Source organism: Balaenoptera musculus, chromosome 12 (assembly GCF_009873245.2).
Source record: "Balaenoptera musculus isolate JJ_BM4_2016_0621 chromosome 12, mBalMus1.pri.v3, whole genome shotgun sequence".
NCBI classification, from domain to species: domain Eukaryota; kingdom Metazoa; phylum Chordata; class Mammalia; order Artiodactyla; family Balaenopteridae; genus Balaenoptera; species Balaenoptera musculus.
In genome coordinates this window covers 73,959,199-73,976,308 of record NC_045796.1, presented here as the reverse complement: position 1 = coordinate 73,976,308, position 17,110 = coordinate 73,959,199, and the positions used below count along the sequence as shown (strand labels likewise).

The window sequence follows — 17,110 nt, the reverse complement described above, 5'->3', positions numbered from 1 at the left end:
TCCAAACAACACTCATCTCTGGAGTAGTGGCTTTCAAGCAGCGAGCAGCCGAACCTGAGTTTGGTAACAAACAGGCTTGATGAGAAGCAGATATAGCTGCAAATCCAGAGACTGTCCTCCCTTGAGGAGTGGGCAGGGAGGATCTGCTTGGCTCCGGCCCCAGAGTTGCTCCTACTGTGTGATTACCAGCAGGTCTGAAACCTTCTCTGTAAAATTAGGAACGGGGCCTATGCCTTGAAGGACCCCCTCCAGCTCTGTCATTCTCATTCAGTGGTTTCCTCACCAGCTGCTCTGGCACACAAGGACTCAGACAACTCTGTAACAGGATGCCAGTGAGGTATATTTATTGATCTGAAGCAGTATTTGGTAAAGGAAATAAAGAACAAAAGGAACACATACAGGTTTGCATAAATGGGAAACCCTTTAATTTGATGATCACGCATTCAACAAACATTTATTTACTGAGCATCTCCTCTGAATAAGGTATACAAAATTCCATATTTTCTTTTAAAAAAAATGCTTTTATACGAGCCTGCGAAGTTCTCTGAAAGTTTATGTCCTAAGATTTGCAGCAGCTAACATTCAACTCCACCAGCGAAGCCCCTTGCTGCATTCCGCACAGGACAGATGGGTCTCCACCAGCTCTCTCTCTCCAGGTGGTGCTGACGCAGCACATATTTGAACACTCCTCTCGGTGGGAAATAGAGACGTAAATTCTATACTTATCTCTCAACCTGCTACTATGACTTTCTTCACAGCCTTGGTTTTTCAAAGATTTCAAGTTAACTCTTCTCTCAGAGAATTTATGCAAGCAAGTAAACTCAAAACTGCAATGCCCTGTTCTCATTCTGTAGCTGGGTTCTTGTCTCTCTAATTGCTGCCCACTGGGCTGACTGCTGGCTGCCGGTGCACCCCGTGCTGTGGAGAGGGATGTGTCCGCTCCCGCAGTTACATCTTCAAAAAGGCCACCTGGAAGAGGAAGAAAAACCCACAGTGCTTTCCTTATATAACGTGATGAAATGGCTGAGTGCACATCAAACCTGAATCAGGTAAGTCTGCTCGGTAAGAATGCTCGCCGGTCTACAAAGAAAAATGACTCTTTAGTCGGGCCAGACGTTGCCATTTCACAGCAGGAGCCAATTAGTCCTTTTTTAATGAACCATACAGTAGTTAAAACAATTCACATGCACTTTAAAAGAAAAAAAAAAAAAGTTTAAATTGACACTGAAGTTGTATTGCCGTGAAGTAATCCAGTTCTCTTTCCCATTGGTTCAAATGGCTGCTTTGGATCTTCCATGAGCATTATTCCAAATCCCGAAGACTCCTGGGCAATTCCAGTTTCTCATTACGATTGGTAATTACACCAGTCTCTCTTCGGGTCATGCCAGTGCTTTCAATTGCATCATATTTATTGGGCTTGCCAGCGGCAATTTATCTTAAAACTCGGTTGTTTTAAAACATTTTAATTCATACAGGCTTAGGTACAAAATATTTTCAGACTATTTAATAAGGTCCAGATCAAATGCATCGAATTTCTCAATAGTTTTAGCTAAAGGAGAAACAAACATCATAAAGTCAATCATAAACACTTAGAAAATTCTAGTTCAGGGTTCAGGGGTGATAATAAATTGGGAGGGTGCCAGCATCAGGAAGAGGGTGGAATGTAGGTTAGAGATAAAGATGGAGAAACACGGGGCAGTTAGAAAGCTCGTCCCAGGCCTTTTGTGGGGAGAAAGAGAGAGTAGCAGAAGGAAAACATTCTACTCTGGGACATTTGGTACTTAAGTCCCCAAACGCAATTGAAGGAGGTGTGTACTTAATGATCCCTGTTAAGGGGATAGGAAAAGTGAAGAGTCGTGCAGGGCAAAAGCCATCTGCTTTATGTTGAGTAATTCAGAAGGATGTTACTCTTCATACCGTGCTGGTGAGAAAGGCCCCTGCTGAGTTTCCATATCAACTTCCCGCTGAGTTTTTACATCAAGTTCTGCAATGAGAACAAAGTTGAAGGAGCAGGCAAAGAAGAGAGGTTAAGATTCCTAAACAAAATATAAACATGGAATGCGGAGGGGACAAGATAGGAGAGTAGAAGGATGTGAGCTCACCCCTTCTTACGGACAATTGATGCAAACCTCAAGGGCTCACTGTGAAGAGTAAATGAGATAATGCTTATGAAAATACTTGTGTTTCTCTCCCTGGCCTCTCAGATGATAGACATTAGGAGCCCATGAATATTCTGATGAGAAGGGGCTGCTGAAGACAGACCAGCTGGGTCCTTTAGGGAATGATCACAGATCCCAGGGAAGGGGACTTAGGGGTCGCTGAGGCTGACTTCTGGCTCACGGTGGTTAGTAGCCCTGTCGGGACATTCTGCTTCTTCAAGAACAGTTTCCAGGGAGATTCCCAAGATGCCAATACCACTGCTGATACTCAGAGACACAAGGACGATGGATAAAAACCAGTTATCTCTTTGTTAATTCTGAAAACTGCTGTGTCATGGAGTATTCCAACCAAGAACTACTTAGAATAACTGATGCTGATAAATGTCATCATAAAAATGGTTAAGAACTTTGGCTCTGGAACCATACAGACCAGTGGCTCTCTACTTGGGACAATTTCACCCACCAGGGGACATTTGGTAGTGGCTGGAGATTTTTTTTTTTTTTTTTTGTCACGGCCTGTGGGATCTTAGTTCCCAGACCAGGGATCGAACCCAAGCCCCCTGAAGTGGAAGCCCGGAGTCCCAACCACTGGACCGCCAGGGGAGTCCCTGGAGATATTTTTGGTTGGCACAACTTGGGGGATGCTAATGGCATCTAGTGGGTAGAGAGGTAGGGATTGCTGCTAAACATCCAACTATGTGCAGGACAGCTCCCCATAAGAAAGAACTAGCAGCCTCGAAACATTAACAGTGCCAGCGCTGAAAAATGCTGAAGTTTAGAATTAGATCTTTCTGTGACCTTCGACAAGCTTGTTAACCTCTCTCAGCCTTTCCTTGTCTGCAAAATGGGAATTATAACAGGACCTGCCTGAAACCTGTAAAACACTTTCCTATTTTGACTCTTTTCATCCTCAGCACAGTCTGGTGATTTAGGTAAAGCAGGCATTTGAAACTTTGTTTTACAAATGAAGAAACAGAAGCTCAGAAAAACTAAGTGACTTGCTCAGGATACAAAGCTAGTAAGTGGCAATGATGGGTTTAGGAAGAAATTTTGATTTCTAATCCATGCTTTTTCCCCTGGTAAGTTTACAGATAGATGATCAAGATAAAACTGCACAGGTTGGGGGACTTTTAATCCTCATTATTGTCTCAAATATGAAAGATGTATTTTCTTTTGCATGCCTGTGAATATGGACACAAGATGGAGAAAACCACATGAGGCTGAGCTCATTAAAACAAATAATGCAAAATGGAGTCCCCATCAAAAAAGAAAAAAATTTTAATTTGACCTAATATATCTTTTTTTTTCATCGTTCGTTTTTATAGTGCCGCCTGCCAAGGACACTATGTGTTTTGCAGGACTTAATAACAAGAAACTGCAATCATCCTTGGGAACAGGTACCGTACAATGCATTTTAGCTTCTTTTTATTTAAAACACTGTGAGTTAACATATTTCAAATGTTGATTTTGTGTTCCCTAGCTTTTATCCATGACAGGAAAAATTGCTTTCCCTAACTGTCATTTATTTTAAGAGAGGATAATTTTATTTTGTTCTACTACACTGAGAAAAGTCTCTGTATTTCATCTTTTTAGTTTTATTCCCCAAAGTAAAAAGTTTTAAAGCTTTGCAGAGTCTATGAGTACAGCTACAGCTTCAGGTTCCGTTGTTACATTCCTGGAATATATAGTTACAAAAGTATAAATAACTATTAGAAACTAGGGAAGACAGGACTCTTTGGAGTTGGCTGTAACATTTGACTCTCCCTGTTCTCTCCTCCTGAATTTGGACACTTGGGAAAGGAAAAGGGGAGAGAGAGTGAAAATGTCTAAAAATAATGTCTCTGCTTTGAGTCACCATCTAAAAACAATCTTCTTAAACTACCATAAACAGGGCCAGGCTGCTGTAATAGCTGACCAAATGTTCAGTTTATAATGCTTCTGTACAATTGCGTAAATATGTTAAACACTTTTGAATGTTCTTGTTATCTTAGTTAACAAAATTATACTATGAAATTCTATTTCTCAACATAGAGCTGGAATTTCAATCAATAAAAAGACATGCTGTCAAGGCAGACTGCACAAGATAAAATTAACATTAAAAAAAAATCCTACATAAATGCTTTGAGGTGCACTAAACAAGACAGATGAAACTGTAAAATACTGGAAACTGTGAGTTTCATAATAATTGTGAGCTTTAGAAAAGTCTCTTTAGAATAAGTAGCATAGCCATACACAAATGTTCCTTTTAAAGGGTACTGTAGACTTAAAAAAATAAATATTTAAAACTATTCCTTAAATATATATTTTTGTCTAGGTACGGCTCCTGTCCAAAGTTATGTCTGAAATAAATGTTATGGCATGGAAAAAAAGTTTATATTACAAAATCCAGTTCCTAGGCTCAAACTTCATTTACAAAATAAAATATACAATATAAATGTAAATATAAAAATAATAAAAGAAAATGACCTTTTCAAGCATATTATTTATTTCGAGTCTTAAATCCTACTGGGGTACAAACCATTTACTAACTCACTAATTCAGCATCGATCAGGCCTCTGTTGATGACACCTGGACTCCACTCTTTGTGCTGAATAAATAGTATAAGATTTTCCTCTCTCTGGGCTGGCAGGCTGTCTTCATTCATTCCATTCATTCAATGATTAAGTACCATCTATGTGTTGTGACTGTCCCGTCACAGACCACAGTGAGAAGGCATTCCCTCGTGGCATTAACACGTGAGTGGGGGAGAAAGTCAAGTCGTGAGATGATTCTAATAGGTTGGAATAAGTCTAAGACGGACGCCTAACGCCTGCTGGCAGAAAAAGGATCATTCCTGGGTTATGAAAGGAAGTGCGATTTCTGAAGCAGTAGCCTGAACAAGGTAGTTATTACTCTAATTATGAATAGTGTGTTGGCGAGGAGAGACGATAAAACCTGGCATGGCACTGAGTGGGATATACTTTGTTCCCACCAAAAGATGCTGGCTTCGCTAAATGAACTCCTAGCAAAGAGGAAGGATGGAACAAAGGACCAAAGATGTGAGAAGCAATACAATGAGGAAGAAGGTCTTATCCCACCAAAAGCACAACGAGTGTGTGGACAGAAATACCAGACCAAGGAAACATCAGCGCGGCCTTCCAACTCAAATTCTGTAAAAGCCTTTAAAAGTGGGGGAGAAAAGCAAATAGGATCAGTGTCTTTAAAGGGATTTAAACCCTTACCTCGTAGTTTATTTAGGCCATGGATGCACTAGGATAATTTACAGGTCAATTAAAAGCTTGTGATTTTCATCTACCGGGAACCAGTGAAGCAAAGCACAAGCTGTGTTTTCTAGCGGAGGGCAGCGTGTGAAGTACCAGAAGACAGAGATGTGAGTGGGGTAAAGACGACTGATGCCTCTTCCTCTCCAGATGGGGCTGGACACACGGACAGTTCCTGGGTCCTGAGCCTATTCTTCAACAACGCAAGCTGACTGCAGCTGGAAAAGTATGTATCCTACTGTACTTTTAATGGCCTTCAAAAATAATTAAGAACTGAACAGGAAAAGCACGGATGAAGTTCCTCCATGAAGACTCTCTTTGACAGTTTTTTTTGGAATTGGAAAGCCTCTTCTTGTTTTGTAACGATAGATCTTCCTTTTCTTCTCAGTCTACTGGGTGCTCTGCTACCAGATTAATTTTCCTAATGTGCCACCTTCATCATGTCATTCTCCTGCTTAAAATCTCAGGAAATAAATTTCATAGGCAGGGGGCTTCCCTGGTGGCGCAGTGGTTGAGAATCTGCCTGCCAATGCAGGGGACACGGGTTCAAGCCCTGGTCTGGGAAGATCCCACATGCCGCGGAGCAACTAGGCCCGTGAGCCACAATTACTGAGCCTGCACGTCTGGAGCCTGTGCTCCGCAACAAGAGAGGCCGCGATAGTGAGAGGCCCCCGCACCGCGATGAAGAGTGGCCCCCACTTGCCGCAACTAGAGAAAGCCCTCGCACAGAAACGAAGACCCAACACAGCCATAAATAAATAAATAAGTAAATAAAATTTAAAAAAAAAAAAAAAAAATTTCATAGGCAATGGGAAGGAGGAGTGGCAAAGGATAGCTAACAGAATTAGAGGAACGACTCAAACACAGTTCTTCTAACTCCTAATCCAGTGCCTTCATTTCTGGCCACTGCAAAGTGAAGACGCTGGTCTAGGGTATCCAAAAGTCCTTTAAAACAAACATTTTTTTTTCTAGATGACAACAAGATTGTCAAAACAAGGGAGAAAGAAACAAATTATGTCTAGACCAGTATCTTGATATTGATATAGATCGGACCCAACATCTACAAAAAGAGGACTGAGTCCTTTTTGTTAGCTATCTAGAGACTGAAGGGGCCAAATCTCTCAAACTGACCCACTGTGTAAAGCTAGTCTAGTCAGAGTTGAGAGAATGATTTTTTTGGGGGGGTGGGGTGGGAGGGGAGAGCTTCTGATATGCCCTGATATAGTTTTCTTTTCTAAATCTACTTAACATGGGCATCTTTAGCAAACTTATTTGGTTCAGGTAAAGAAAATTGTCACAAATTTGACTTCAGAATAAGCTGGTAAAGAGGAAATCTCCCACACATTGCTTGGAGTATGCCTATAAAACAGGATAGACGTTCTAGAAAACAGTTTGGCGGTCTTTAAAAACTAAACATGTACATAATTACTGTATGACCCAGCAACTGCAGTCTTGGACCTTTATCCCAGAGAAACGAAAACTTTATGTTCACACAAACAGCTGTACATGAATGTTCATGGCAGCATCCTTTCAAGAGCCAAAACCTGGAATCAGCCCAGATGAATGCTTAAGGGTGGGCACATCCATACTGCGGATGCCTATTCAACACTAACAAGCAGCGAATTGCTGATACATGCAACGACTTGGAAGATTCACCAGGGAATTATGCCGGGCTCCAAGGGTTACGTACTGTAAAGTTCCATTTATACAACATTTTTGAAATGACAAAATTTCACAAACAGAGGACAAGGTAGTGGTTCCACAGGGGTTGGGGATGGTGAGGAGAGGAGGGAGGGTGTGATTATAAAATGGCAACAGGAGGGATCCTGGTGCCGACGGAACTGTTCAGTGCCTTGACTGTGGTGGATGCACAAACAGACCCACGTATACAATTACACAGAACGTCACACACTTGCACACACACACGCAAAGGAGTACAAATACAACCAGGGAAATCTGAGTAAGATGGGAGGACTGTGCCATGTCAATACCCCAAGTACCATAGTTCTGTAAAATGTTACCATTGGGGGAAACTGGGCAACGTGTGCAAGTGATCTTTCATACTCTTTCTTACAGCTACGAGTGACTCTATAATTCCTTCACTAAAAATTTCGACTAAAATAATGCCACAATACTTTGCAAATGACCTTGTCTAGCTTACTCCAATCCAGCTACCTAGAGTGTCGTTCTGAGATGCATTATTCAAAGTCTTGTTCACACTGATGTTATGCTTAATATGTCATTGTGATCCCATTTTCCTCAGTGGAATGACCTGAGTAAGCTGGTAAGTTAATTTTGGAATGAGTCCTGAAGCAGACGGCTACAGTGAGACACAACACCGTTATATTTAACACAGGTTGGGCTGACAGTCTGGCATTAAATGCTTAGGTTACACATAACAGCACCTGAAATCTTAGGTTGTATATGAAGTACTTATTCTAAATAGTCCACTAAGCACTATTTTTTGCTTTTTTATTGCCATGGAGTAAATAATGAGAAAAAATTCTGGCATTTTTAAAACCCAGAATTGCTGTAACAAATTTCCCAGACACATAAGAGGCACTGGACAAATATTTTTTTCAGACTGAATACATTAGATTAAAACTCTAATTTTAATCTTAAAATTAACAGTATCTTACAAAAGATTTGGAGAAAGAGGAAAACAGAGTTAGAGCGTTTGTTTGTTTCTTGTAATTTGGTTAACTGTGAATTCACGTCCTTTTTTTTTAACCTACCAACAGGAGGCTTAATTTTTTTAATAGTTTGTATAAGCCCTTTAGTAAATGTTAATATGTTTTTTATGCAGTGAAGAAATTAAGTGCATTATTTTTTCCTGTTTCCCCAAATACTCTAACATTATTATTATGTGGGTCTATTTCCATATGGTTTTAAGATGCATTTTTCTCATACTGATTATCACATGTGCATATTTTTTATATCATAAACATTTTTAGGTGCTGCTCAGTAAGTCTTTATTCTTATTTTAATAGCTGCAAAACAGTCCATCATAACAATCTATTACAAATTTAAGTTGTTCCCAGGTTTGTTAATATCAAAAGTAATAGTGAAGTAGTTACTATCATGTTTATAATTTTTTTCAATTTTTAGAATATTCCCTTAGGATAGAGTTCCAGAAATGGGACTATTAGATTGAAATGTATGAGTATTAATCTAATTTGATACATATTTTTTCCAATGAGCTGTACCAATTGGTAATGCCACCAGCATCCTATCTTTTTTTAAAAAAAATTAGTACTAATTTAATAAAAGGAAATGACATCTCAATGCTTTTTGAATTTATTTAATTGCTATGAGTTTAAACATTCTCCCAAACGTTTGTTTAATAACATTCTCCCAAACGTTTGTTTAATAAACATTCTCCCAAACGTTTGTTTCTTGTAATTTGGTTAATCGTGAATTCACATCCTTTTTTTTAACCTACCAACAGGGGGCTTATTTTTTTTAATAGTTTGTATAAGCCCTTCAGTAAATGTTAATATGTTTTCTATGCAGTGAAGAAATTAAGTGCCAGGCAGCATCTCATTAAATCTTTATAAAATCCACTTGAATTAAATATCTAATTTAATTGTCTCTGGATTATAAATGGGGAACTGAGGTTCAAAGAAGCTGAGTAACTTCTGCTCACTGCTATAAGCTAGTAACAAGGCTGGGTGTGCAATCGGGTCTTTGTTTCTGAGCCTAGTATTCATTCCGTCATCAAAGCTCCCTTCCATCTAATTATGGTGAGAGATAATTGCAAGTAACTTTAGTTGAAGAAAGAAACCATAATATTCCAATTTTAAATCAGATTTAGTAGCAGTTGAAATGATGCAGTCGCTCTCATTTGTTAAGCAGAAAGCAGATTACTTCTTTACGGTTAGATGTAAGGAGGAGAAAGAAAAAGACAGAAGAGCAAATTAAAGCCCTTCTTGTAAAGAGAAAATAATTCCTTGATTAGAAGAGAAAGTTTCCGGCAAGTGAGGAGAGCCTGCAGGATAAATGAGAAATCAGCCTGAAACCTCAGAGAGGAATTTCTGTCTGTAAGTTTAGCAAGCAGGATAAGTTACATTGGCATAGTTTAGTCAGTTCAGTAGAAAAGATTATAACTTGGAATAATCAAACAGCAGTTAAGGCCTAGTGAGAAATGGATCAAATTGGAACCAGATGCTTATTTTCTTTAGCCACTTACTCCTTAGACATTACTTTGAAAATATAATGTTAAAGATACACGAATCTTTAAAAAGGAAAGCATGCTAATATATCCATTTTAAAATAAATACCATTTATTTCCTTAGCCTCTTATTTGGAGTTGCCGGAAATAAACAGGGCTCATAAAACTGTAATTTATTTATTTTAAAGGAGGAGCATGAGGATATTATAACTACAAAATGAAACAATAGTATATGCGTGAGGAAGGGAGCACACTGAAGAGGACAAAGCTTTGTGATTTTTTTTTTTTTTCCTTTTTGCTTTAAGCCACGTGGAAAGTAAAGAGGGGCTCTTGTATATAGAACTGTTGGTGGAGCGTCTCCAAGTCAAGAACAGCTCAGTGTATGGGCACAGAAAAGGGCACCTACTCATCAAGGGCTCCCAGGGTTCAAAGTGGTAAGTTTTACACCTGCCATTCTAAGCTCCACGAGAAGCCAGAGGAAATCAGGTGGACACGAGCAAAGTGCAGACTGGTGAAGTCTAACTGATGTGGAAAGACTGGAAAGCTGGAGACAGAGTATACGAAGCCGAGAAGTAAAAACAGATTGGTGTGAGAAGGTGGTACTCTGTACAGAGAGCAAAGATTCAGACCAAGGGAAAGATGAGACTGAATCCCTTCCCTGACTCCTCCAAGCTGAGAGCCTCCTCTCCCTCCAGTTCTGCCCACCGGTGGCCGTGGGGACTAGTGACAAAGGACATCAATGGCCTGGCAGGCCCTGGAATGGGCAAGACCCTCAAAAACTGAAAGAGACGATTATTATTATTATAACTGTACATTAATGTTTTATGTATTTTAAATATTGCTACAGATGCTGTTCATGAATAAATTCTTCTCTGCTGTTCATGAATAAATTCATGCTTCTTTAATTATTTTTAAAGGAAGAAGCACAATTGGCTGATTGTGTATAAAAAACCTCCAAGGCTTACATAAGGCTTTCTCTCGCTTATACTATCCTATAACAATAGTATCTACCAGGGACAGGGACTGACACCGCACACATTGCCTCTGAAGAAAAAACTGCAAACCTACAATGTTTGCACACGGAAGAAGGTAGATGGCTTAGTGTAAGATATCACCAGCTACTAGAAAAATAACTCCGAGCCCAGAGGCCACTGATAGGATTGTGTAGAGAGGGTGTGTGTAACGGAAAGCACTCCAAGTGGTTCAGACCAGCACATCCTTGGTTAGAGACATAATTCACTCCATAGAAATTCAGTTCTGAACCCAGGATTATTGACTAAGCCATGGGTCTTTAATACATGAAACTATCTGGCTGAATTTACCAATAATTAGGCTTCTCCCCAATATATCCAACTGATGACATTAACTAGAAAGAAGAGTCTGACTGATTATTCATCAAGGCACTCTGTAAAGCAGCGGGAATGAATGGATGGACCTAAACACGACTTATAACCACTCATCATTAGTGTATTACAATGTGGACTGGACTTTTCTGGCTTCTGGGGCATTGAATACTTGGAGATGACCAGTGCTCGACTATATTTTGTTGGGAAATACCAGTAACCTTTAAAATCAGCTAACTGCCTTCAAATGCTGGCCTTCGGAGTTCACTATGAGTTCACCATGCCAGCTTTCCACAGAAATGCACGTTCTATGAGATGGCATCACAGATTGACTGAAGAACTTGCATACTTCAGCATACTTCAATCAAGTAACAGCTGGCACAATTTATAGCTGAAAGAGGCTTCCTGGCTTAGGAGAAAGACCGTATGTAATTTCCAGAGGCAACACAGTCAGGTTACCCAACCTCTGTGCCTGAGTTTCTTCATCTGTAAGATGGGGCTTCCCTCTTCCTCTGGTGGGTCAAGGATTGTATGAGATACTGTGATGTCTGTGACTGGACCCAAGGAGGTCCTCTCTTCCCCACACGGATGATGAGGAAAGCTCATTCAGCCAAAAGCCTCCCTCCATCTACCTAAATGGGGTCTGAACATCATGACTCACTGAGCTGCAAAATTAACATCAAATATCTACGGGTGCTTTACAACAAAGTGCGAAATAATTTTTTCAGGATTAGAGAAGTTCTGAGATGAGACACAGAAACAATTTTGATCTGCGGAGAAGAAGGACTGGGAAGCCATGAGAAAATAACGTACTACATTTTGATGGGAAGTGGAGAAAATTTGGAAACTCATATATTGTTTCAGGTGTCTTTAACTCACCTAAATTGCTAAAAGGTGGTGAGCATAAACAAGTATTCCACAGAGTCTGCTGTGTTCTCAGAACTATTCCATTTGGTATTTTTAAAGACAAGGCCTATAAACACTTGAAAAATGTTCTCTATTTTCTACTGGTTTAGGGGTAAAAAAATTTTCTTTGAAAAGAAAAAATATATTTTTTAAAATTCCCCCAAATTTTCTTTGAGGTCATCTTTCTAAAGTATGAGAAATGAATGGAAAAGGAGAGTGGGCCCAGTTGGGGGGTCCCTCAGTAAGGGTTTTTGGACAACCAAGATCCCATATGAGATAAGCGTGCATGATCTCACTCCTTTTCTCGAGAACCCTTGGTTCATAACATTAGTGTGATGCAAATGTGGAGAGAAAAATGGTGGGGACTGGTTACATCAATGAGTTACTATCTTTTCATTTTGACAAACTTATGAACAAACCCGTCAAGACAGGGCACCTCTTTGTAATGTATAAAAAATATTGAATCACTGTGTTGTACGCCTGAAACTAATATAATATTGTAAGTCAATTTTACTTCAATTAATAAAAAAAGACAGGGCTCCTCACTCAAGTCCCATCATCCCCAGAGGTCGCCTCTCCCTGTTCAAACTTCTGCCGGTTAACCCATGACACCAACAACCTTCAGGGCACTTAGCTGTTTTTTGTTTGTTTTTAACTTATAAAAGATTTCAAATATTAACATATTCTCTAGTCAACAGAATAGTATAATAAATCCACAAATATTACCCAGAAACAATAATTACCAACTCATGGCCATTTTGTTTCATCCAAAGCCCTGCCACAGAACTCTTTTGAAGCAAATCCCAGACCTATTATTTTGTATATAATTCAGTATGTGTCTCTGAAAGAGAAGGACTGGGATAAAAATAAAACCACAATGCCATGACCACATCTAAAACATTAATAATAATTCCTTAACATAATCAAATATCCATTCAGTGATCAAGTTTCCCCAACTAGCTCATAAAATTTTTTAACAGCTGGTGTTTGTTCAAATCAGAATCGAAACATGTCTAAGTAGTGTTATAATGGATTCATACGTCTTTTAAGTTTCTTTTAAATCATAAGTTCCTCTGCTCTTTTTTCTCCCTTTGATTTTTATGTTTTGAAGAAATCAGATCTTTTGCCTGCCGGGTTTTCCATAGACGGGAATGTGGTGAGTGTTTTTTGTTTGTGTTTTTAGTGTCATTATAAACTCATGGATTTAAAATACATCTGATACACTTTAATCTACTACAGTCATTATTTGTATTAATGCTCACATCATCCCATCTTTGTCAGTGAGAATCTCTTCAACTCAGAGCCTAAGTCCTGAGGACATGATCATAGTAGTTTATATTAGTTTTTTGTTTGTTTGTTGGGTTGGTTGGTTGGTTTGCTTTCTGGTAGGATGGGACTCAGCCTCATCTTATCCCAGACATGGAATCAGCCATTCTCCAGAGGAGCCTAGGTCCTTCAGTGAGGAATGGTATTTGGAGATAAGAACTAGAGCACCTTACTGCTTCCAAAGTTCCTTGGACACGTTACCTCATGTGTACACATATACACCCGCTACCCACCTCTGGGGCCACCATGTTCCCTTTTCAAAATGCACTCAGACCCTATTCAGAAACCAGGTCCTCAACTACTCAGAGATGAACCTTTTTGTCTGGTTACCTAAGGAGGACAGGTTAGAAAAATACCACCTTAGCAACAGAGAGAGAAACTGAAACCAAAGAAAGATCATGAGTCCCTTCCTTTTCCACTGGAACTAAAAGGAAATAGTTAAGATCTGTTATCAGAACTTAGACGGAAAAAGGAATCTTTCTAGATAGAGAACTTAATTTTTTTTTTTTTTAACTAGGTAAAGACCTTCCTGTATGAGTAAAAGAAAAATGCTTCCAGAAAAAGGCTGATCAAGAAGGTCCCTTGGGCATGGAATGATAAAGGTGACTCACTGCCTTGAGTGGACAGGTCCCTGCTGTTAATCTGTTTGTCAAAGCTGTGGAAGAATGAGGGGGGGACGGTCATTCCGTGGAGGCTGAGCGCTGGAAGTCCGTCCCAAAGACAATAAAAGTCGTTTTGTAAACTTGTCTGGCTAATTAGGAAGAGTATTTCTGCCCTCACTAAGGGAAAATACCCTATAATCCTCACAGTATGTCTGGAACAGAGAAAAAAATGAAAAAATGGAAGGGCATGCTTCACAGTAATTTTGATAATTTACAGCAAACTTATTCAGATGGCAAAATGTTTCCCAGCCCCTGAGGAGCAGCAGAAGGTTCCTGTAAAACCTGAACCTATTATCGGGGGTGGGGTCTGGGGGGGGTGTAATGGGGACTCCTCCAAATCAACCATTAAAAAGTCTTAACAACAGACACTTCACAAAAGAATGTAAATAACCAAAAAGCATCAGGGAGATGCAAATAAAAATCATAATGAGATGCCCACCAGAATAGCTAAAGTAAAAACGACTGGCAACACCACATGATGACGCCGTGGATGGTGATACGGAACAACAGCAATGCTCGTACACAGTTGCTGGGAGTGTAGAATGGCATAACCACTTTGCAGAAGTGTCTGGCAGTTTATTAAAAGTTAAACACACATTTACCCTACAACCCGGCAATTCCATTCCTAGATATTTACTGAGAGAAACGAAAACATGTCCACAAAGAGCCTTTATCAGACTGTTCACAGCAACCTTATCAAAATAGCCCCCGGTCAGAAACAACCCAGGTATCCATCAAGAGCAGAATGTATTAACAAATTGTGTTTTTTTCATACAATGGACCACTATTCTGCAATAAAAAGAGAGTGAACCACTGATAAATGCAATAATGTGGGTAAACTGCAAACACATCACGTTAAGTAAAAGGGACTAGACCAAAAAACAGAGTATACACTGTACGATTTAATTTATACAAAGTCCAAATATAGGCAAAATGAATCTATGATGATAGAAATGAGAGACACTGGTTGCAGGGGAGGGAGGATTAATAAAAAGGCCTCAAGGGAACTTTCTGGAGGAATGGATATGATCTATATCTTCTTTCTGGATGGTAGTTACATGGGTGTATGTACAGCAGTGGTTCTCAACCACGGGTGGTTTTGCTATGCAGGGAACATGTGGCAATGCCTGGAGACACTTTTGATTGTCACCCCCCAGGACGGGGTGCTACTGGCATTTAGTGACTAGAGGTCACGGATTAACAGGGCAGCTTCCTACAAGAAAGAATTACCTACTCCAAAATATCAACCCTGCCAAGGCTGAGAAACCTAGTGTATATACAGTTGTCAAAACTCACCAAACTGAACAACTAAAATCTGAACATCCTATTGAATGTTAATTATTACCAAAAGGAAGAAAGAAAAAAGAACTCAATAACCTCTCTCCTCACCCCAAAATATAGGTGAAGGACAAGACTGGGGGGAAAAAGAATTTCACATTTCAATTCTGTGAGTTCAACTGCCCAAAAAACACATTTCAATATCCAAATCACGCTCAGTTAATTTTGATTGAAATTTTAAAATCTTGGGCAAACTTCCAGTTCTGCATGTAAGGAGCTTGGAAGTTGCCATTCCATCCTAACAAGTAAAAAGCTGAACAGACTGAAAAATCAACAGCTCTTGGATCCATGAGGGAGAGGAGGACACAGGGCAGACGGAGGCTGGAGAGACAGGACAAGGCGGGGATTCAAGGCTTGCTGGAGGAGAGATTTACCAGAGGGAGCCAGAGCCAAGGTAGGAGACCTGGGCTGTAACCGACAAACCGCTGGAGGCTCAGTGTGCACCCGTCTGAGAGTGAAAAACTGCAGGGGGATCCAGTCATAGTGGGTCCCACAGTTGTGCGAGATTTACCTCCAGAGGCTCGACCCAGGTTCTCACAGTAAATATGGGAGAAAAGTCCCCTTGAGCTTCCAGAGAGGAGAGGGGAAAAGGAACCATTCTGAAATATGCCAGAGTCCTCTGCTGTTAACAAGGTCTGCCCTCGGGGGGTTGGGGGGGGGGGCGACTAGTTAACCAGAATCTAACCTGCTGGGTGTTATTAGAGCCTAACTGACCTGGGGAAAGGGAAGTGACCAACTCCAGCCCAATCTGGCCGTCCCGTACCACTGAAGGAGGGGAGAAAAAAAATTAAAACTTGATATAAAAATGTCCAAAAAAATTATACCGGGGGAAAGATGGACGGGGTATGGGCAGTCCTCTCCACAACTCTCCCTGCAAACACACCCTTCCTATCTCCCCTCTCCCACTGGTAAAACGCACACCTTGGGCTACTGTACTTAAAACTTCCTGAAGGAATTACATTTGGGCCTCAGGGGAATGTTGATATAGTTGTGCACAGACAGCCCTGGGTGATAAAGACAGTGGGGGGCAGGGCGCCCGCCTGGCCCTTCAGCCGCAGCATCTAATCACCCACCCCAGGCTCCACGCTCTTCCCGCCCATGGCTCTGAGCTCACGTGGGAGGCAGCCGCGGGGCGAGGCAGGCGTGGAGCTGGGTGAGGGCTTCCCGCTACCTCACAGGTCACAGTGACAAGCAGGCAGCTAACTTCCACGGTTCTCTCTGAATCTCAGGAAATTTCTGGTACAAAGTAAAACGCTGTTCTTAAGTGGAAAGAGAAATGGATCCGGAAATGCTATGCCGTAAACTAGTTTACGGTACAGGTGCTGTTACCGCTGATGTTTTGCAGAAAACAAGTAGCTCGTGACTCAGGCTACTAAAGTTGAATTTCAAAAACATTTTTTCCCTCGGGGGGAGTCTGAACTGTATACAATTAGCCTTCGTGCCAGGGAGTTTCATTCCCTACTTACAGTGGCACCCAGAATACATTTTACACTAAAGCCTGGAGGCAGCCCTGAGTCGGCTGTGCCATTACCTGTACACCTAAGCCAGTCAAGAGACAGATTACTCAGAAATGCCTCCGGAGGAGATGCTGCAGAGCTCCTTCAATATTCTGGCCTTCTCCCAGACCGAGAACTTATTCCTGAAGTTTGAATTAACTGACGTTTAACACAAGCATGCACGTCTGCTTCCCTTCCCTTTATGCAGGAGGAAGTAGCTGCTTCAACTTCTGGCCGGGCGAACGAGAACTCCCAAGTTAGAAAAACTGCCCTCAAAAACTGTATCCCTCACTCACTCGCAGAAGCCTGAAGTTCTGTGCTTGTCTCTAACCTTCGCGTTGATTCTCCAGGAGGCGAGCTCTCTGACCAATGAAGCCCATTAGCTAAATTCTTTTGGAAACCTGACAACCTCACGCTGCGCCCTGGTTCCTGTGGGCACATCTGCTGCC

The 17,110-nt window shown here is 40.7% G+C and overlaps 1 protein-coding gene across 2 annotated transcripts in view; it reads right to left on the bottom strand.

Annotated features, from left to right (window-relative positions):
* Positions 1-402: 402 nt before the first annotated feature.
* UBE3D (ubiquitin protein ligase E3D) overlaps positions 403-17,110 on the bottom strand; it is a 145,653-nt gene continuing 128,945 nt past the window's right edge. The window contains exon 10 of one of the 2 annotated variants that reach the window (XM_036871954.1): positions 403-969. In XM_036871954.1, coding sequence (XP_036727849.1) covers positions 949-969 — 21 coding nt within the window. In that variant the 3' untranslated portion in view covers positions 403-948. Of the gene's footprint in view, positions 970-1,844; positions 1,985-17,110 lie in introns of those variants that run through there. The other variant, XM_036871955.1, reaches the window with a different exon arrangement.